The 22,643-nt window shown below is 43.0% G+C and overlaps 1 protein-coding gene across 1 annotated transcript in view; it reads left to right on the plus strand.

Moving 5' to 3' along the window:
• gaa (alpha glucosidase) overlaps positions 1 to 22,643 on the plus strand; it is a 55,762-nt gene that overhangs the window by 1,860 nt on the left and 31,259 nt on the right. The window contains exons 2-7 of the mRNA XM_070857710.1: positions 9,170 to 9,841; positions 12,042 to 12,187; positions 15,799 to 15,964; positions 19,381 to 19,477; positions 19,930 to 20,049; positions 21,175 to 21,293. Of these exons, the coding sequence (XP_070713811.1) occupies positions 9,215 to 9,841; positions 12,042 to 12,187; positions 15,799 to 15,964; positions 19,381 to 19,477; positions 19,930 to 20,049; positions 21,175 to 21,293 (1,275 nt within the window). The 5' untranslated portion in view covers positions 9,170 to 9,214. The remainder of the gene's footprint in view (positions 1 to 9,169; positions 9,842 to 12,041; positions 12,188 to 15,798; positions 15,965 to 19,380; positions 19,478 to 19,929; positions 20,050 to 21,174; positions 21,294 to 22,643) is intronic.

Genomic DNA, 22,643 nt, shown 5'->3' on the forward strand with positions numbered 1-22,643 from the left:
TTTTTGGAATTCAGTTGAAGAAATGGCATTTGGATATGCTGGGAGTCGTACTCTTAGTTTAACATGACATTTAATTTTTCATACATGCATATTATTCCTGTTTATGTAGCCCTTCCCCATAATTTTTGCAGTTTAAAATATTTCTGCTCAATATTTGTTTATAATTTTTCATAAATATTTCACTGCTTTAAAAAATTGGCATTTCTTGCAATGTAATGGCATCTGAAGTGCACAGATGGTGAGAGTTAAAGTTTGATGCAAGTTTTCAAGGTGTTTGAACTGTATGTTATGATTGCTTCTTAATGTTAATGGCTCTGATTTATAATTTTTGTTTTTACAAAATACTGTTGACATTTCTAGAGAACATCCTTTTATGGAATTTCCAGATACATTGTTTTGTGGGATGATTGTAGGGCTGAGATACTGGGAGGTGTGGCTTGGGATTTTGAGAGCTTACTTGACACTCGGATGCATTCTAATGGATCCTTTTTGTAACTGCTGCTGATTTTAGATGAAAGTTATGAAGTCTGTCCAGTTGACCAGGTTTTAGGCTAAGTTTTGTGGGGCGGGGGGGGGTGGGTGGCGGAAGGGAGTCAGGTAGTTTTCTGAAAAAGGCTATGGTGTGAAGGGTTATGGGAAAGGTTAGTTAGCAAGGATTAGGGATTTTGCAAAAACTGCTGAGGACTGTATATTCTGCTGCAATGAGCAGATGTCCCATATCTGAGTAACAAGACTGGAATACTTCCTTATCCCTGCCTTTGCAAGGCTATCTATTGTCTTTGGTATCAGCTTTTGAGGTTGATTAACCACTAACTAGACCATCTGCTTCTAATACTATCTTCCTGTGCGAACTGTTACTTGTAAACTATGGCTTTACTGCCCAAAAATCACCAAAAAAACAAAAAAAAAGGCACGTGAAAAGTGTTTGGAGTGTCCCCCAGATCGGGGGGCACTTGATTTAATTTATTATGGTTTTCTCCAAACGAGTTGTGCGAACTGTCTTGATGACCTTTGCTTCTGTCCTGAACTGTCTGGTTTGGTTAGAAGTATATTGCTGATCTGTCTGACCCTGCTAAATAGATTACTAATGATCAAGGGTCTTTGGGGATGTGCTGACCAGCACTTTTGCCCAAATTAGGCAAGAATGCTGAAACAAGAAGGAAGCAGTTTATGTGAGGATATAAAAGGATGAGGTTTGGCAAACAAGTTGGGCAGCTTGAAGTACCTGGATTCGAGGTAAGAACGCGAAGGTCGGGTTATCCCAATGAGCTGTTTGCTTGTAGGCACATAGACATTTGTACTGTCTGCTCATTTTAATTAATATCTGAAATATAGTTGACTGCTAATACGAGTCTGGATATGATGATTATTTGAAATATCAAAACGATATTTTACAAGAGCCTCTCCTAATAACAATTCTACCTGCAATGTCTCTTTTGGGTGGGTTGGAAAAAATATTTAGCAACAGTGGAGATAAGCTTATGTATGATTAATATATGTTTGTGCACTGTTCACTTGATGTCTTCTGAAAATGTGCATCTGGCATCCATTTGGAAAATGTTAACTGGATTTTTTTAATTGAATAATCAGGAAATACAAAATATAAAAAACTGTTACTTGGTTCATGATCTCTAGTGAGTACAGTGATATAGCACACTGGAGTTGTCTTGCGTGGCACTGTTCTTTTGAATCCATAATTCTCTACATGGTAAAGACTGCTATCTTAGCTATGCCATCATGAAAGCAATGAATTGAGGCCAGGTTATTCCCTGCAACGAGGAGAAGTGAGAGGACCAGTTACTCTGCGTCATCTTCCCATACATCCTGATAGCTGTTCTTAGCAGGACTGGGGTCGGAGCAGACCCCTGTGCTATTCTCATGGATCTGGAATGATGTGTTTCACACAGCCAGACAAAAATAACTTAACACACGTTTTCTGCTAATCTCAGTTATAGTTTTAAATGTGCAAATTATATAATGTAATATTTGTTTTAAGAATTGAGAGAATTGGTTAAACTTCAGTTTCTTTCCAACATCTTAATTATCTACAATATATTAATCTTGTATATAGTGAGCACTTCCTGTACACACCAACCTTACTTTATTATTTTCCCACCATGCTCTGTATCAACAGTCATAAGGTGCCACATCTGTCTGTTAATCGGTATGTCAACACTTGGCTGTCACATATCTTCTATAATTGCTATAAAGGCTTGCAGGCCTCCCAACACTGGATAGCAAAACTGCACCACCCAGGCCTGTCCCTCATTTGTTTTAAAATTCTGCTTACCCCTCCCTTCCCCCACCAGATTTTGGGTTTACCTGTTCCTCCACCTGAAGGAGCCAGGTTCTACTAACCTACTCTCCAAACTGTTAGCAACCACCCGATTCTAATTTTGGGGTTGGACTGACCCACTTCCCACTCGCTCAGTTTCCTTTCCCTGGCAGTAGTGGTAGGGGCTCAAGCCTAGTACTTCGGGCCTCCTGTCCCACATGTTATGTACCATATAATTCTGGTTTGGGACGCGACATACCTACTCGCTGCCTGCCCCGTTTCTTGGCCTCCGCAGCAGGGATCGGTGCTGGGTCCTCAACTATTTACAATCTATATTAATGACTTGAATGAAGGGACCGAGTGTAATGTAGCCATGTTTGCTGATGATACGAAGATGGATGGGAAAGCAAATTGTGAGGAGGGCGCAAAAAAATATGCAAAGAGATATAGACAGGCTAAGTGAATGGGCAAAAATTTGGCAGATGGAGTATAATGTGAGGTTATCCACTTTGGCAGAAATAATAGAAAAGCAAATTATAATTTTAATGGAGAAAAATTGCAAAGTGCTGCAGTACAGAGAGACCTGGGGGTTCTTGTGCATGAAACACAAAAAGTTAGTATACAGGTACAACAAGTAATCAGGAAGGCAAATGGAATGTTGGCCTTTATTGCAAGGGGGATAGAGTATAAAAGGAGAGAAGTCCTGCTACAACTGTACGGGGTATTAGTGAGGCCACACCTGGAGTACTGCATACAGTTTTGGTCTCCGTATTTAAGGAAGGATATACTTGCATTGGCTATTCAGAGAAGGTTGACTAGGTTGATTCCGGAGATGAGGGGTTTGAGTTATGAAGATAGGTTGGGCCTATACTCATTGGAGCTCAGAAGAATGAGAAGTGATCTTATTGAAATAAAATTATGAGGGGGCTCAACAAGGTGGATGCAGAGACGATATTTCCACTCGGGAAACTAAAACTAGGGGACATAGTCTTAGAATAAGGGGCTGCCCATTTAAAACTGAGATGAGGAGAAATTTCTTCTGAGGGTTGTAAATCTGTGGAATTCTCTGCCCCAGAGAACTGTGGAGGCTGGGTCATTGAATATATTTAAGGCGGAGATAGATAGATTTTTGAGCGATAAGGGAGTAGAGGGTAAGGAAGTGGAGCTGAGTCCATGATCAGCTCAGCCATGATCTTATTGAATGGCGGAGCAGGCTCAAGGGGTCAAATGGCCTACTCCAACTCCTATTTCTTATGTTCTTATTGTTTTTCTGCTCAGTGTTCTGATACAGGTTTTTACTTTGTTTTAAACTTTCACATTGGTGTGAACAATACAATGAAATATGTCATGGGAGGACTGTCGTCACTTATGGGGCCAATGCAAATAAGACTCATTCATTCCTGTTTGTTATTTGTTAGAGAATGAATGTAATAGATTCATGGTATTTGAGGATAATCTGTGTGCATGTAGTCGTTCATGATGTAAAGATTTTTTAATATAGTACTAGGTGTTAGAGGACAGGAATGATTTGCATTGGAGTTAATCAGAAAACCAAGTTTTCAAGCTTAGAGTTAGAAAGAAAGACTTGCACTTGTATAGCACTTTTCACAATCACCGGCCGTCCCAAAGCACTTTACAGCCAATTAAGTACTTTTGTAATTACGGTTGTAATGTAGGAAATGCTGCAGCCAATTTGCGCACACCAAGCTCCCACAAACAGCAGTGTGATAATGACCAAATAATCTGTTTTTGTTATTGGAGTGTATGGAGAAAGGGTCAGACTGAACACTGTGAGCTCAAAGTAATGTGTGACCGTACTCTTTTATTTGCAGGTCTCCAGAGTGCCTCTCCTACATGTGAAGCATTCTTAAATACCTGTGCTCCCAAGGGATTATGAGATCCCTTGGGACTCCGGGGAATGAGCCTCTGGTGGCTGTACAGAGTATATACGTCCAGATACATAACAACATTCCCCCCCCCCCCCCCCCTCAAGTCAATAGTGTAACTATTTACAATGTGAGTCGATCTGGGGCCCTTCTTGCCCTGGTTGATCGTCCCAGTGCGAAGGCTGGTGTTGTTGAATCATTTGTTGGGCCCTCGCTGGGCTGCTGTGTAACTGGCCTTGCTGGGCTGCCTGGTGTGTTGGGCCCTGCAGGGCTGCTGTGGATGATGGGTTCTGCTTTGTGGTCAACCGTGGTATCGATTGCCACTGGTGTGTGTGTTGGGGGATCAAAAAAGATAGGGTCCAAGGTGGGTTGCTCAGGGTAGTCTGTGAATCTGAGTTTGATTTGGTCCAAGTGTTTCCGGTGAATGAGTCAATTTGAAAGTTTGACCCGAAACACCCTGCACCCCTCTTTGGCCTCGACTGTGCCGGGAAGCTACTTGGGACCTTGCCCATAATTTAAATCAAGTACAGGATCATTGACTTCAATCTCGCGTGACACATTTGCACTATCATGGTATGCATCTTGTTGAAGCCGCCTGCTTCTCTACCTGTTCATGTAGATCAGGGTGAACTAACGAGAGCCTTGTCTTAAGTGCTCTTTTCGTGGGATCCCAGTGAGCGAGTGGGGTCTCATGCGGTAGCTAAGCAGGACTCGGGATAGGCGAGTTTGCAGTGAGCCTTCAGTTACCCTCTTCAAGCTTTGCTTGATGGTTTGCACTCCTCTCTCTGCCTGACCATTGGACACTGGTTAAAACAGGGCAGATGTGACATGTTTGAACCCGTTACGGGTCATAAATTCTTTGAACTCAGCACTGGTAAAACATGGCCCGTTGTTGCTCACCAGGACGTCGGGTAAGCCATGTGTGGCAAACATGGGCCGCAGGCTTTCAGTGGTGGCAGCGGACTTGCTAGCCGACATTATCTCACATTCAATCCACTTGGAGTACGCGTCTACAACCACAAGGAACATTTTACCCAAGAACGGGCCTGCATAATCGATGTGTACCCTAGACCACGGTTTGGAGGGCCAAGACCATAAACTTAGCGGCGCCTCCCTGGGTACATTGCTTAACTGCAAGCATGTATTACATCTGTGAACGCAGGACTCTTAAGTCCGCATCGATGCCGGGCCACCACACATGGGATCTGGCTATCGCTTTCATCATTACGATGCCTGGGTGGGTACTGTGGAGGTCATTGATAAAGGTGTCTCTGCCCTTCTTGGCAACCACTACTTGATTGCCCCACAGAAGGCAGTCTGCCTGTATAGACATTTCACCTTTGCGCCGCTGGAACGGCTTTATCTCTTCCTGTATTTCCATTAGGACACTGGACCAGCTCCCGTGAAACACACAGCTTTTGACTAGAGATAATAAGGGGTCCTGGCTTGTCCAGGTTTTGATCTGCTGGGCAGTGACGGGTGATTGCTCACTCTCAAATGCATCCATAACCATGGCTATATCTGCGGGCTGCGCCATTTCCACCCCCGTGGTGGGCAGTGGCAGCCTACTGAGAACATCGGCGCAGTTTTCTCTGCCTGGCCTGTGACTGATGGCGTAGTTGTATGCGGACAACGTGTGCGCCCTTCTCTGGATGCGGGCCGATGCGTTGGTATTTATCCCTTTGCTCTCGGAAAACAGGGATATAAGTGGCTTATGGTCAGTTTCCAATTCGAATTTTAGCCCAAACAGGTATTGATGCATTTTCTTTACTCCATAGACATAAGCTAACGCTTCTTTTTCAATCATGCTGTAGGCTCTCTCGGCCTTAGACAGTCTCCTGGATGCATAAGCAATCGGTTGCAGTTTCCCGAAATCATTAGCTTGTTGCAATACACACCCGACGCCATATGACGACGCATCACATGCTAGTACCAAACGCTTACATGGATCATACAACACAAGCAATTTGTTTGAACATAACAATTTTCTCGCTTTTACAAAGGCATTTTCTTGGCTTTTGCCCCAAACCCATTCGCCCCCTTTTCGTAGTAAGACATGTAGTAATTCTAGCAGGGTGCTGAGACCCAGTAAGAAATTACCAAAGTAATTCAAGAGTTCCAGGAACAACCGCAGCTCCGTCACGTTCTGTGGCCTCGGTGCGTTCTCGATTGCCTCCGTCTTCGCGTTGGTGAGCCTGACGCCGTCCGCTGCAATTCTCCTTCCCAAGAACTCCACTTCAGGCACCCGGAAAACGCACTTCGCGCGTTTTAACCTGAGCCCCACACGGTTGAGTCGACTAAGAACCTCCTCCAGATTTTGCAGATGCTCGACTGTGTTCCCACCTGTGACAAAAATGTCGTCCTGGAAGACCACGGTGTGCGGGACCGACTTCAGTAAACTTTCCATGTTTCTCTGAAATATCGCCGCCGTTGATCGGATTCCAAACGGGCACCTGTTAGAAACAAAAAGACCTTTGTGCGTGTTGATGCAGGTGAGGGCCTTCGATGATTCCTCCAGTTCCTGCGTCATGTAGGCTGAGGTCAGATCCAGCTTTGTGAACGTCTTTCCTCCCGCCAGCGTTGCAAAGAGGTCGTCGGCGTTTGGAAGTGGGTATTGGTTGTGCAGGGAGAAACGATTGCTAGTTACTTTGTAATTGCCACAGATTCTGACGGTGCCGTCTCCCTTGAAGACTGGGACAATAGGACTGGCCCATTCGCTGAACTCGATCGGGGAGATGATGTCCTCTCTTTGTAGCAGGTCGAGCTCGATTTCTACCCTTTCATCATGTATGGTACTGCTCTCGCCTTGTGATGGATGGGTCGCGCCCCTGGAATTAGGTGGACCTGCACTTTTGCTCCTTGGAATTTCCCCATGCCTGGTTCGAACAGCGAAGGAAATTTGTTTAAGACCTGTGCACAAAAGTGTCGTCAGCGGGTTATAGCGCTCGGATGTCGTCCTAGTTCCAATGTATCTTTCCCAGCCAGCTCCTGCCGAGCAGCGTGGGACCGTCGCCCGATATCACCCAGAGTGGTAGCTTGTGCATTGCTCCATTGTAGGAGACCTTTACAGTAGCACTGCCGATTACAGGAATCAGTTGTTACATGTAAGTTCTTAGTTTCGTGCGAATTGGAGTTAAGTCTGGCCTTGAGGCCTTGTTGCACCACAACCTTTGTGTTTTTGCCCGTGATGGACTGGCTCGCGCCCGTGTCCAGCTCCATTGACACTGGGAGTCCATTTAGTTCAACCTTCAGCATTATCGGGGGACAATTCGTGGTGAATGTGTGCACCCCATGTACCTCTGCCTCCTCTATCAGAGGTTCTGTTTCATCGTGATCCTCCGTGGATCTGTCCTCCTCTGCAACGTGGTGATTTGCAGATTTAGCAGGCCTAGCACACTCTGAGGTGTCCCATTGTTCCACAGCCCTTGCAAATGTATCCTTTGAATCGGCATGAATGGAAACGATGATCACCCACGCAGCGCCAACAAGGTGTTAATGGCCTTGCATTCATCACCCTTGATGGTGGACTCTTTGAGACATCTGCGGCTGTGTAGCTGCACGTATGTGTGACCTGCCCTGTCCGTTACGATTCGAAAACAACATCACTTTGTTCACGGTACTTGTAACAGCACTTGTGTGCTGAGAGATTTGCTTCGTATTGTCACTGGTGGCAATGAACGCCTGGGCTATCGCTATGGCCTTACTCAAGGTTGGGGTCTCTACAGTCAAAAGTTTGCGAAGTATGGTTTCGTGGCCAATGCCAAGTATGAAAAAGTCTCTGAGCATGTGCTCCAAATGTCCTTCAAATTCACAATGTTCTGCAAGGCGTCTTAGCTCGGCGACATAACTCGCCACTTCCTGGCCTTCAGAACCGGTACCTCGCCATTAGAACGGTTTCCTTCGGATTCAAATGCTCTTGGACCAGTGTACACAAATTGTCGAACGATTTCTCCGTGGGTTTCGCTGGAGTGAGCAGATTCTTCATGAGGCCATAGTTAGTGCCCCACAGACGGTGAGGAGGATCGCTCTACGTTTGGCAGCGCTCTCTTCCCCATCTCGTTCGTTGGCCACGAAGTATTGGTCAAATCGCTCCACAAAAGTTTCCCAATCACCTCCCTCCGAGAATTTCTCCAGGATGCCCACTGTTCTCTGCATCTTTGGGTCTAGTATCTGTGTCTCGTCTCCAGTTGTAGTGTATGGAGAAAGAGTCAGACTGAACACTGTGAGCTCAAAGTAATGTGTGACCTTAGTCTTTTATTTGCAGGTCTCCAGAGTGCCTCGCCAACCTGTGAAGCACTCTTAAATACCTGTGCTCCCAAGGGATTATGAGATCCCTTGGGACTCCGGGGAATGAGCCCTCTGGTGGCTGTACAGAGTATATACAAGTCCAGATACATAAGTTACGTTGATTGACGGATAATATTAGCCAAGACACTGGGGATAACTCCCCTACTCTTCTTCGAAATAGTGCCATGAGATCTTTTACATCCACCTGAGAGAGCAGATAGGGTCTCGGTTTTACCTCTCATCCGAAAGATGGTACCTCCGACAATGCAACACTCCCTCGCCACTGCACTGGAATGTCAGCCTAGATTTTTGTGCTCAAATCTCGAGCGGGATTTGAAATCACAACCTTCTGACTCGGAGGCGAGGGTGCTGCCAACTGAGCCACAGCTGACACAGTTGTCAAAATAATGTCTGGAATTTTTTTAATGTTCCGTTTGTTGTGGTTCCACCAATAACATTCTGCTGTTTGAATCTTCCAGTACCTGTGCAGACTTGATTCTGTCTTTGAGTACTTCCTGGATCAATCACCCCAAAAATAAACTGTTATAATACAATATAACAAAACAAATATGTTGGTGAATCATACATAATTTCATCAAATTCTTTAAGCATTCTATTCTTATTTGATATGTTTTGGCTGTTAACATTCTGATGTATTATTAGCACAAAGCTGTCATTAAATTTTTTTTTAAACAGTACTTTTTTTGCCTCTATCATTTAGGTGCAGAGACTAAACCACAGCTTCAAGACCATCTGCCTTTTCGTCATGTTTTCACCACATTGTGAAGCAGAAGAGCGGGCCCTTGCTTCCGGAAATGAAGGAATGGGACTGATTGGACTTTCATCTGTGGCTAAACCAAGAATACATGCAGCTGCTACTCTTAAATATGGGGTCATCACCCTTACTGTCATTCTAGTTGGTGTGATTACATACCATAATTATTCTGCACCAGAGTCTCTGGTCATATCTAGATCCATTAACATGAGCAAAACTAAACTAGAGCTGTTATGGGAATCTCCAAATTATAAAAACGGAATAGAGACCTCAGAAAGACTTGGCAAGCTACCATTCAATAAGAGTCACCACAGTACCCCACAATGTGCTATTGATCCTAATAGTAGGCTTGATTGTGCTTTTAATGAACAGATTGACAGGAAGAAATGTCAGGCTCGTGGCTGCTGCTGGCTTCCAGTGGTCAATACTGACAATACGGTTGCCACATTTTGTTTTTTACCATCAAACTATCCCACTTACAACATGGATCACTTTTCTCCAACTAACACTGGCTACACAGCTACCCTGAGCCGCACTGAGAAGACATTGTTCCTGAATGACATAATGACACTTCAGTTGAATGTAATGTACGAGACACCAGGCAGACTTCATTTTACTGTAAGTAATGGCAGTTAGAAAGTTAATTTTAGCGAGATCATGAAGGAGGCTGTAGACGGTCAATTTCCAGTTAATATTGGAAGTACAGGTTGAATCTCCCTTATCCAGAACTCTCTTATCCGGAACCATCGCTCGTCCAGAACCATTCCCGGCCATCGGGTGGCGCATGCGCAGAACTCCAACATGAACAAATTGAAGTCCTTCCTCGCTGCCGAAGAACAGGCCAGGTCCCGAGGGTTCCGGATAAGGGAGGTTCAACCTGTAGTTATATTTGACCTTCACAGATAAAGTTTCTTGATATATTAAAGTAATACAAATAAAGTGGATTCAGATTTTTTTTATAGTCAGATCAACATTTTTTTATCATGTCTATCAGATGTCTTTCCGACGTGCAACATTTTGCTTCCACAGAGTTGAGAACTGGTGGTTCCCTCATGTTTATGGCAGTATTTCATCTTTCCACAGCTATACTTGAAAAGGGCCTCCGGGTTAAAACATTCCTAATGTAGAGTACCCAAGAGCCAGCTGTGTTTCTATTGGCATATTTGAATTTGTTGCAGTCAGGAACTAAGCTGCTTAAATTTGTAGACATTAGGCAAATGGTTAGGATCTGTCTTTCAGATGTGTAGGCATATGTTGTTATTTATCACAGTGGGTGAGGAATATGGCTATACGGGTAAAATCTTGTTTGCTAACAATAGCCCAGAATTCACGGTCAGTATGACACCGAACTATCAGTGTACCCCGTCATACCGCTTTTGAAACTGACCGCAACTTCTGGATTTTGCGCATGCTCAAGTGCATGTGGAAGTGCCGAAGTTGCGGTCTGTCAATGACCGCTCCAAAACTGTCTGCGCTATGTCCCCCACCGCCCCCACAGAGCTATCAATCAATGAAATCTTATAAATCAGAGAAATGGAAGGAAACTGGCTCTTTAGCAGTATTTATGCTGTTAAATTCCCCACTAAAAGTTAGACCCAAAGGGATTAGGTGTAACTGGGATTTTAACAGTGCATTGACCACTAAACAAAGGTTAAGGGTCTGGACAATTAATTTTAATTTTGTGCATTGTGAAATTTGTCCATTCTAATAAAAATAAAAATTTTGAAGAAATTTTTCAAAAACATTTTTTTAACTTTTGTGCATCTTTATTTTAAAGAAAGAAAGACTTGCATTTATATAGCGTCTTTCATGACGACCAGACATCTCAAAGCGCTTTACAGCCAATGAAATACTTTTGGAGTATAGTCACGGTTGTAATGTAGGAAACGCGGCAGCTACTTTGCGCGCAAGCAAGCTCCCACAAACAGGACTGTGATAAAGGCCATATAATTTGTTTTTGTTATGTTGATTGAGGGATAAATATTGGCCAGGACACCGGGGATAACTCCCCTGCTCTTCTTCGAAATAGTGCCATGGGATCTTTTACATCCACTTGAGAGAGCAAGCGGGACCTCGGTTTAACGTCTCAACCAAAAGGCGGCACCTCACCAGTGCAGCACTCCCTGAGCACTGCATTGGAGTGTCAACCTAGATATTTTTGTGCTCAAGTACCTGAAGTGGGACTTGAACCCATGACCCTTCTGACTTAGAGGCGAGAGTGCTACCCACTGAGCCACAGCTGACAATTTTAGGTTTGCCTTTTCCCCATGCTAGAACCGTCAATCTTTCTTTTGCTCTTAACTATTTTAAGAAGTTAGAATTTTAAGGGCTTACTAATTTCCTTTTTCACTATCTGAGCGAATTCTGCCTTTTGATTGGCTGCTTAGACATCCTGTTGACGTCTCAGCAGTTCAAACAAGGGGATTCCCATTAAGTTCCATTGAATTGAATTCAAGATCGGAAAACCCAAAGTTCTCGACATGGGGATTGTGAGATCCTTATGCGGGGCGTATTTCGGGGCCAGTAGCGAACACCTTCACTTCGCTGCTGACCGCAAATTCAGAATCTATAGCTTTTTGAAACTTTTGACTCCAATTTTCAGGAGTATACACCAACTTTTCAGCCTTTAAATTACATGCAATTGATAGAAAGACAAAGTTAACTAAATTTTGTGTAGGCTTGCTTGGAATACGCTTGTTCTTTGAGGAACCTGTTTCTAGTAAAATACAAAGAATGAGCTTTACGGTTGATAATTTATGGTCATAAAGAGCTTTACTGTCTATAAGGTACATGTAAACCTCATGTTTCTATCTTTCAGCTTAAGGACCCAGGGAGCCAACGGTATGAGGTTCCTATTGATGTTCCTAAGGTCACTGAGAAAGCTTCAACTCAACTCTACACAGTAACGTTCTCATCCAGACCTTTTGGCATCATTGTACAGAGGAAATCAAATGGTCTTGTACTGTAAGTGTAATTAGCCTTGGTGTTTCCTTCTATGGTATTAACTTGCAGAATTTATATTTCACTTAAAGTATATTGACATAAGTGTGAGAACAACATGCTGACCCATAATTTGAGTTCTGTTGGACTGGGATTGTTACAGTACCTGTAAAATGGTCTTGAGCTAAATGGTCCTGGTGGAACTTGAATTGAGCATCGGTGAAACATGTTTTTGGTGAGTAAGTACCACTTGATGGCACTGTTGATGAGTCCTTCCATCACTTTGCTGATGATTATAAGTAGGGCAATGTTCCACACTGTCAGGTAGATGCCAGTGTTGTAGCTCCATTGGAACAGCTTGGCCATAAGTGCAGCTCATTCACAGGTCTTCACCATTACAGCCAGAATGTTGTTGATGCCCGTAGCCTTTGCCAGTGCACTCAGCCGTTTCTTGATATCACATGGAGTGAATAGAATTAGCTGAAGACTGGTTAGGCCACTTTAGAATGCAGAGGTAAGGACATTAGTGAGCCAGTTTGTTTTTCACATCTTTATTCCAATTTTTTTTAAATCTGGATTCAAATTCCCAAACTTGCCATAGTAGAATTTGAACTTGTGATTTCTGGATTATTAATCCAACACTCTGGATTACTAATCCAGTAACATAACCACTTCGCTACCGTACCCGTTGTAGTTATTGTAATTCTCCAGGGAAATTATTTTCACTTAGAAACTACGTTGTAATGGGTGATGACTTTATGCTATTATTATGGTATGTAAGAGTTTACTTGGAGGTGATACTTCAAAGTAGAAATGCATCTGTCTTCCATCAATACAGGCAATGCTTTAATATCAAAGAAAGAGCAGTTGTTTCACCATCAGAGTCAGACTGCTGGTGATGACTGGCATTGCAGATTTTGGGAAGTTGGAACTTCTTTATGACCTACTGTTTGCCCAACTGCACTGGAAACAAAACGGATTATTTTACTAGCAAGAGCAGTGGAGTATATGAACCATTATAATGTAGCATGTGACAAAAGCCTTAAAAATAAACATAGAATAACATTAGTGTAATGTAGAACACAAGTATATCAATCCGATTTTCAAAACCCATTCAAATTAGACAAGCTAGTTACTTTGGTGGAGGGAAAGAAGCATTACAGTTTTAAAATACGTAAATGTACATTAAGAAGTTAATATAACAACAACAACTTGCATTTATATAGCGCCTTGAGCGTAGTGAAATGTCCCAAGGCGCTTCACCGGAGTATTGAGATAAAAATTTGACACCGAGCCGCATAAGTAGAAATTAGCGCAGGTGACCAAAAGCTTGGTCAAAGAGGTATGTTTTAAGGAGCGTCTTGAAGGAGGGTAGAGAGGTGGAGAGGTTAATGTAGGGAGTTCCAGAGCTTGGGGCATAGGCAACAGAAGGCACGGACACCAATGGTTGAGAGATTATAATCAGGGATGCTCGAGGGCAGAATTAGAGGAGCGCAGACATCTCGGGGGAGGGGGGTGGGGGCGGTGTGGTTGTGGGGCTGGAGGAGATTACAGAGATAAGGAGGGGCGAGGCCATGGAGGGATTTGAAAATGAGGATGAAAATTTTGAAATCGAGGCGTTGCTTACCCAGAAGTCATCGTAGGTCAGCGAGCACAGGTGTGATGGGTGAGCGGGACCTGGTGCGAGTTAGGACATGGGCAGCCAAGTTTTGGATCACCTCTAGTTTACGTAGAATGTGGGAGACCAGCCAGGAATGCGCTGGAATAGTCAAGTCTAGAGGTAACAATGGCATGGATGAGGACTTCAGCGGATGAGCTGAGGCAAGGGCGGAAACGGGCAATGTTAGGGAGGTGGAAATAGGCAGTCTTAGATATGCTGTGGATATGTGGTCGAAAGCTCATTTCAGGGTCAAATATGTCACCATGGTTGCGAACAGTCTGGTTCAGCCTCAGACAGAAGTTGGGGTGAGGGATAGAGTCAGTGGCTAGGGAACGGAGTTTGTGGTGGGGCCCGAAAACGATGGCTTCGGTCTATCCAATATTCAATTGGAGAAAATTTCTGCTCATCTAGAATTGGATGTCGGACAAGCAGTCTGACAATTTAGAGATTATAGAGCGATCGAGAGAAATGGTAGTGAGGTAGAACTGGGTGTCATCAGCGTACATGTGGAAGCTGACGCTGTGATTTTGGATGATGTCGCCAAGGGGCAACATGATGAGGAAAGGGAATATTTAGTTGTCCAAATATTGCTTTATTCTGACCTTATTACATTTACAAAGTTCACTTAAACAAGCCTTGATATTTCACTATATCTTGTGCAAGTTCATCTTAATTGATGTATGTACTGTTACATTTATCTGGCATATGTTTAGCTTTGAGACTAATCTATTGAATGCTGCAGGGATGATAACAAAGACAATTTGAATAAAATCAGATTTTAAAAAGAATACAGTGATAAATGTTATCACGGTATATGGGTGTATTTCACTGTTTCTTTTTGGGGGGAAAAATCTTAGTATGGGTAAATTATTTTGGTTGTTTTGGAATTAAGTAGGGAGACTTTCTGTGGTTGCTAATTCTTGCATTTTTTTTTAAGATTGTGCTTGAAATGTCAAACAGAGGAAATGTTCTCACTACTTACAATGTTACAAATACTTGTGACTGAAGAGGAAAATTCCCCGAGTTCCATAAAAATCATTTTTCCCAGGTTTCCCTGTGCTATGCAATACCCTGAGATGAAAGGGTAACTGATCTGGTTTGTGGTTTCTAAAATGCTTTGCTGAAACCATTGAGTTGCTCTCCTTCTGAGGTTTATTTCTCATTAGAGAAGAGGAACAAGGTTGATTGAGAAACCCCTAGCCTTCCCTTAAATGAATAATTTGTGAATTTTCATTGCCAAAATTCACACATGAAAAATAGCCACTCATTGAGAAACTAGAGAACCAGCAGCAGCTACCACAGAACTGTTCCCATTATGAGCCATTCAACCCAGGAGAAAATTGGGAGGAGAAGGGGGGGGGGTGGCGGGGGAGGAAATCTTTCCACTCAATGAATACATATATATTTAATGACTGACTTCAGGGATTGGTGGAAAAGCATTTCTAAAGCAATTTAATTAATGTTTAGTTAGGATGGAGATGACCAGGAAATTTGAAGACTTCATCCTCTCTCAATTCAGAGTATGGTACCCATTAAAAAAAAAAATAGAAAGAGACCCTTCACTATGGTACAGGGTCTCTACCCAACATGGTATTCTGCGTTTTCTCATTTTTTTGAGATGCTGGCAGACCTGGTGTGATTTTCGTTATTTCTGTTTTTCCTTTTAGTTGTTACAAAATTGGTAGCAAGTCTGGAAGAAAAAAATGTTAAAATCTGGATTTCATCCTATTTAATTAAATTTATATTTCGAGAATGTTCAGAAATGCAATACTCTAGCTGCTCAAACTGTTCAAAACTAGGCAGAAAGCCATCTCCATTGCCATATATATGCTTAATAATTGTATGGAAATATCAACTATGAAACTTTGCACAAAAATACTTCTATACAACAATCTCATGGGTTGATATTTTTAACTTTTTAGCATTTTTCAGTAATTTATTTGCATAGTACATCCCATTTCTTCTTTTTCCTTAGCCTGAACACTACAGTGGGGCCATTGTTTTATGCTGATCAGTTTCTGCAGATCTCCACCTCCCTGTCCTCGCAGTACATCTCGGGTCTGGGAGAGCACATGACAAATCTGATCCTCAATGTCAACTGGACTCGATTAACTCACTGGAACCGAGATCAAGCTCCTTATGTAAGTTATTTAGCTTGTTTGTTTCTTTCTGCCATTTAGACTTTCAATATACCAATTTTGGTCCTAGAAGTGGGTATTACACCTTTTCCAAGATACCACTGTTGGAAAGCAGAATCCTAATGAAACGTCAGTTACAAAAAACTGTCTACAAAGAAGTATGCTGGCATACCATGGCTGATTTCTTTTTCCCCTCTCCTTAGATCCTATGGGAAAAGTGTAGCGTTGACTTTTTTCCACTCTCAACATTATTTTATACTAGTGTTTGATTACATCATAGAAATTTCCATTCTGGAGCAATTAATAAAACAGTCAGTCCCCTCCAATTTACACACCATCCTGACTTGGAAATATTGGCCCCAAGTTTCCACATGATTTGCTCCTGATTTTTAGGAGCAACTGGTGTAGAACGGAGTATCTTAGAAATCGGAATTCTCCACATTTAGTTTTCTGCAGTTCTAGTCAGGTAGAACAGTTTCACTTTTGAACTGAATTTTTTTTTCAAAAGGGGCGTGTCCGGTCACTGACGCCTGATTTGAAAGTTTCCACAGTGAAAACGTACTCCAAACTAACTTAGAATGGAGCAAGTGAAGATTTTTGTACGCTTGAAAAAACCTTATCTACACTTTAAAAAATCAGACGCAGGTTACAAATTAGGCGTCGGGAACGAGGTGGGGGGGGAGGGAAGTCATTAAATTCTACAATCAATCCTTAGTTATACTTATAGAAATATTATACAAATAAATCCAACCTGAATAAAAATTTATAAGGAAAGAAAAGATTAAATAAACCATGTTCCTACCTGTGTGAAAGTGCTTCAGGCAGGCCTTTCAGGCAGCGGTGTGGCGTCGGTCTCGGGGCCAGGGGCAGGCAGCAAGCAGCCTTGGTGCTGAGCTTCAGCGCTTCAGGCAGCGGTGTGGCGTCAGTCACGGGGGCAGGGGCAGGCAGCAAGCAGCCTTGGTGCTGAGCTTCAGTGCTTGAGGCAGCGGTGTGGCGTCGGTCTCGGGGCCAGGGGCAGGCAGCAAGCAGCCTTGGTGCTTGAGGCAGGCCTTCATTCCCCGCGAAGATGCAGCACCCGGACGGACTTGAGGCCATTCGGCCATGGGATTGCAGCGGCGTCAGTGGCTAGTCGGGAGCAGCAGCAGCCTTCTAGCTGTGAGGGGGACTGACTGCTAAAAGCACTCCCTCACACACAGAAATATCAAGAAAATTAAAATGCAAGCCTTTGCAAGGGTTCAATAAACAAATTTTCACTTTTTCTGCAGCACTTTTAAAAATGGCCAAGTGCCAATGTTTACTTAAGACTGCGCATGCGCGAACGCTCCAACGAGCACGCGCAGGGTTGCCGGCACCAAAAAAACTCATTTAAATTGTACCCGCCCCCTCCCACTTACAAAATCGGCGCGAGTGGTAGGCTCCGCCCCCTGTGCGCCACGCCAAGCAGACATTCAGCTGCAAGGAGCTCGAGAATACCGCGTTTTTTTTCAGGCGCCTGGAGGGGCGCCTGTTTCGCCGCGTGTGGAAACTTGGGGCCCAAATCACCGTTTCTTCATCGTCGCTGAGTCAAAATCCTAGAACTCACTATCTTAACAGCTCTGTGGGAGCATCTTCACCCCACGACTACACCAGTTCAAGAAGGCAGCTCATCACCACCTTCTCGCGGGCAATTAGTGATGCGCAATATAGTAAATGCTGGCCTTGTCAGCGACGCCCACATCCCGTGAATGAATAAATACCATTTTTTAAGTATGTTACTCCACTGTCTCTCTTACTTTGTAGCATTTGTTAGTATCTTGTGTAAGTTATTCCAAATGTGAAGAAAAATCATTCTTGTTGTAGTGAGGCATCATGAGATCAATTCCCTTTGTGCCACTGAAGAAATTGGTGAGTATGTGCTGAAGATCTAGTGGCTGTCTGAGATAGTGCAAAACATTAAGTCAAGAGGGTGCTGATTGCCTTATTCTCGCCCTGCAATATAGCTCCCATTCCACAATAGCTTTCAGTTTGCGAAGACTGAATTTGTTCTGCAAACTTTGTATCATCTTTGACTCTGTGCTGAGCTTCAACCCTATATCCATCATTAAGACAATCTATTTCCACTTTGATAATGTCATTCACCTCAATCTACAGCTCATCCTTATAGCTGCTGAAACTTTCATTCATACCTTCATCACCACCAAGCTCAACTTTTTTCCAGTGTTCTCTTTGCCTTCCTCCCCAACTTCACCCTGGATAAATTCCAATTCATCTAAGACTCTGCATCCTATTCTGTACCAAGTCCTGCTCACCAATCAATCCTGGCCTTCATTGGCTTCCCATCTCCCCAAATCAATGATTTCAAAATCCCCCTGTGGGCTCGCCGCACCCTGTCTCTCCAACTTCCTCAAGCTCTATGTTGCACCCACTACTCTTCCAACTTTGACATACCGTGTTCTCCCATCCCTCAGCCTCAGAGTCATTGGTGGCAGATTATTCGGCCATCATGACCCTGCACTCTGGATTTATCTTCCTAAGCCCCTTCAACTTCCAACAACTTACTCCACTTTTTAAAAACCTCAAAACCGGGCTTTATTTGAAATTATTCTAAATCTAATAGCTCCCCTAATCTCATGCCACATTGCTCCAGAACTGCCCACGATATCAGTCTCTCTTTATTTTCTCTTTCTCACTCTTCATCATTTCCAGGGAGGAAATGTATAACATCGGCTTGGTGTGTCTGCTTAATAATCCCAAGATCAGGAGTTCAATGTATACAGAATTGCAGGTGGAATATCTGTTTCCTATTGTGATGTGGCACAACATCAGCATACTATTCTGTGTTTTAAGCTGGAATGGACCTGTCCTATTGCATTTAATAAATATGATTTTCAGTGAATTGTTTTGTTTTTGCAATACTTCAATATGGTTTTCTGTATTTTCCAATTATACCTGGAAAGTGACCATATCAAATTTCTCAATACAATCTTGTTTCCAAGTGCCAGTAAAGAGAATACTGGGATGGCCAGTGCAGAACAAGCCTGGATCCCAGCTGATCCTACTCTGAAAAGAAATGGTTGGAGTGAAACCAAATAGAGTTCCCAATTCTGATTGTTATTCAGTCACCCTGCTGGAAAGTGCATATGTGTGTGTGTACACATCAGGCGAAGAAAGGAACAGGTTCAGTTGTGATGGCCCCCTCCTTGACTTAACTGACAACACCTACTGTCTAGGATCAACTGGCTATTTGGCTAAGGTACGAGAGGGATGCTGGTGTTTGCTGAGCAAAACCCAGCATCTCCCATCTCCAAGAAAAAAAGGGTGAAAATGGGAGCCTATAAGTTTACCTCCCAATAAGTCTACACATATTTAGGAAATCCATTGTGAACTCAAGTGAGAGCATTGTTCATGTATTGTCAACAACATTGTCCTGTCTGTTGCAGCCAAATTCCAATTTATATGGCTCACACCCTTTCTACTTGGTGATGGAAGAGAATGGGTCAGCTCATGGTGTTTTCCTGTTGAACAGTAATGCCAAGGGTAAGAAATTAACTTAACCTGTTTGGATATGCAAATACAGCTCCGATTGGAATTGGAGATCTGATGGACCTGTTCAATATTAAACCACCTCTGTCCTCCCTGGAAATGCCTTGCATCCGTTTGGTGTCTGCTTGATGATAATCCCATTTGGTCTATTTGCAAATCAAGATAATAAGGTTTCAGAATATATATATATATATTTTTTTTAAATTATCTAATTTAGTATAAATTATATTCAAAGTTGTCTCCCTCTCCTGTGGGATAGTACTTAGCTTTTGCTTGCCGTTTCTTCCAAATCACTTGCGATCAGGACTCTGCCATGTGTGGAAATCACAAACCCTATTACTTCTTTGTATTGCTCTGAGATCATAATCCTATTTATATTATCCATGAGACATTGATATTTAAGTATATGCTGATAAAGGAAATTAACACAATTTTGTTTTATCCAGATGTTTTACTTCAGCCAAGCCCTGCTCTAACCTGGAGGACCATTGGGGGAATCCTTGATTTTTATGTGTTCCTGGGTCCAGACCCAAAAACAGTGATCAGACAGTACATGGATGTTATCGGTAAGATTGGAACCACATTCATATTTATGCTGAACACTTAGAATTCACACACAGCAAAATAATTTTAGATTTTAACCTTCCAATTACTGTTATAGTGTATAGATGTTTGTGTGTTTATTTTCAAAAATATAGTGATTGAAAAATGGGCTGCGGCTGTGTACAGTACTCTTCTGTTTTATTAAATTCAGTTTTGAAAAACTCCAGCAAATTGGCTTTTCATAGCCAGATGATTGAAACTGTGCGTAATTGGAAAGTTGCAAAAGAAAATTCAGTTATTCAGAATGGTTCAGCTAATATTTGATGAAGACCAGATTTTGCTTTACCAATCTGAAGCTTTGTCTCCACCCTCCACCCACAACCCAATTTAAATTAAAATGTGTTGCAATTCTGTTGTGGGATTTTTTTTCTGTGCTGAAACTACAGGTACTGGGAATTTCTTCACTGACTTCTAGAAACAATAAGTATATCCTTTCTATGTGCCTTTTTAAGGCCAATTTCGAAGCAGCTCAACCTCCTACCGTCTAATGTAACAGTTTTGTAATTTCCACACAGCTGTCCGGATGTCCCTCTGAGTAAGCTTCATGGATAGGGACAGTTTTGCATTAATCATCCATATCACAAGGACCTGGATTGATAATGCCCAAACACATTTCATGTAACTTTACTGCTAACAAACAAGAGACTTTAATCTCATCAATCTGGGCCGGATTCAAACCAAGTTCCAGAACAGACATGCCAATATGTAACAAAACTGTTTTACCCAGTTTCCCCTCTCTCCCTGGATGTTTCCTCCGTCTTTTGAGTGAGGCGTTAAACTGAGGTCCTGTCTGACCCTTCGGGTGGATGTAAAAGATCCCTTGGCACTATTTCAAAGTGCCCCCCTGCCAGGGTTCTGGCAAATATTTATCCTTCAACCAACATCACTCAAAACAAATTATCTGGTCATTATCACATAGCTTTTTGTGGAACATGGCTATGCATAATTTGGTTGGCACGTTTCCATTACAATGGTACTTCATTGGCTGTAAAGATGTTGTGAAAGGGGCTATATAAATGCAAACCTTTTTTTTTCCTTTTTTGTACTACTCAACATAGCATGTCATTGTAGATTTTGTGTCTATTTAGGTTACCCAATTATGCCTCCATACTGGAGCCTGGGATTCCATCTGTGTCGGTGGGGTTACTGGAGCACCAATGTCACCCGGCAGGTTGTGGAGAACATGACCAAAGCAGACATGCCTCAGGTGTGCATATGAAGATAAACGGTCATTTCTTGTTGAAAGCTAATCTGGTTTTCCAAATAAAACAACCTCCTAAAAGGGTACTCCAGAGACCTGATGCAGGATCGAAGCACTGGACTTCAGCAACATTGGCAGACAATACTTTCTTTTGTATTCGAATTTTTAGTAACTGAGCTTTTTCATAGAATCACTTGGTACAGGAGACCATTCAGCCCATCGTGTCTGTGCTGGCTCTTTGAAGGAGCTACCCAATTGGCCTCACTCTCCTCTTTTCCCTTAGCCCTGCAAGTTTCTCCTTTAAAAGTATTTATCCAATTCCCTTTTGAAAGTAACTTTTCAATTAGCTTCCATCACCCTTTCAAGTACAGGTGCAGCGTCAAGAATCCGGAACCCTCGAGATCGAGGCCCTTCCGGATTCCGGGCTTTTCTGAACTTTCAATCGGGTTTCTGACATCACGAATCTGGAAACACCTGAGCCCAAGTTTGGGTATTTCCGGATTTCGGAACATTAGAAAGGGGGAGAGGGCAGGGATGCGGCCAACCGGCCCCGTCGAGGAGGTGGTGTTCGGGCGAGGAGACCCCGAGGTAAGGGCAGCGAGGCGAGCAGCGGCGAGGCCCTGAGGTAAGGGCAGCAGCGGCGAGTGGAGTGAGGCCTGAGGTGGGCAGCGTCGGAGGGTCCGGATTCCGGAACACTTTACGGATTCCGGACAGCCCTGCCACTGATCGGTCTGGATTCTGGAACTCTGGATTCTCGACGCTGTACCTGTAGTACATTCAAGATCGTAACAACTCATTGCAGAAAAGAAATTCTTCTCATGTTCCCCCCTGGACTTTTTGGCAATTATCTTAAATCTCTGCCGCTGGTTACTGACCCTCCTGCCAATGGGAACAGTTTCTCCCTATCAACTCTATCAAGACCTCTCATAGTTTCGAACACCTCTATTAAATCTCCGCTTAATCCTCCTGCGCTGTCCTAGCTTCTCTCGTCTCGCCACATAACTCAAGTCTTTCAAGCCTGATACCATTCTGGTAAATCTCTTCTGCACCCTCGCCAAGGCCTTGACATCCTTCCTAAAGTGTGGTGCCCAGAATTGGACACGATACTCCAGCTGAGGCCTAACCAGTGATTTATAAAGATTTCTGAGATAAATTGGAACTTTATAATGTCAGTCACTGTGTGTACTTTTTCTGACCACAGCCACTATATATCCAGCTTCCTGCTACTCAAGTACTCCTGAATGTTGTGTCCATTACTAAGCTGTAATGACATCTATGACTCTTGTTGCAGTGTCAGGCCATTCAAACAGCAGCTTTTTGTAAAAGAACATTTTCATCCATAGTCAACGAATATCT

This window comes from Pristiophorus japonicus, chromosome 16, assembly GCF_044704955.1.
Source record: "Pristiophorus japonicus isolate sPriJap1 chromosome 16, sPriJap1.hap1, whole genome shotgun sequence".
In the NCBI taxonomy this organism is placed as follows: domain Eukaryota; kingdom Metazoa; phylum Chordata; class Chondrichthyes; family Pristiophoridae; genus Pristiophorus; species Pristiophorus japonicus.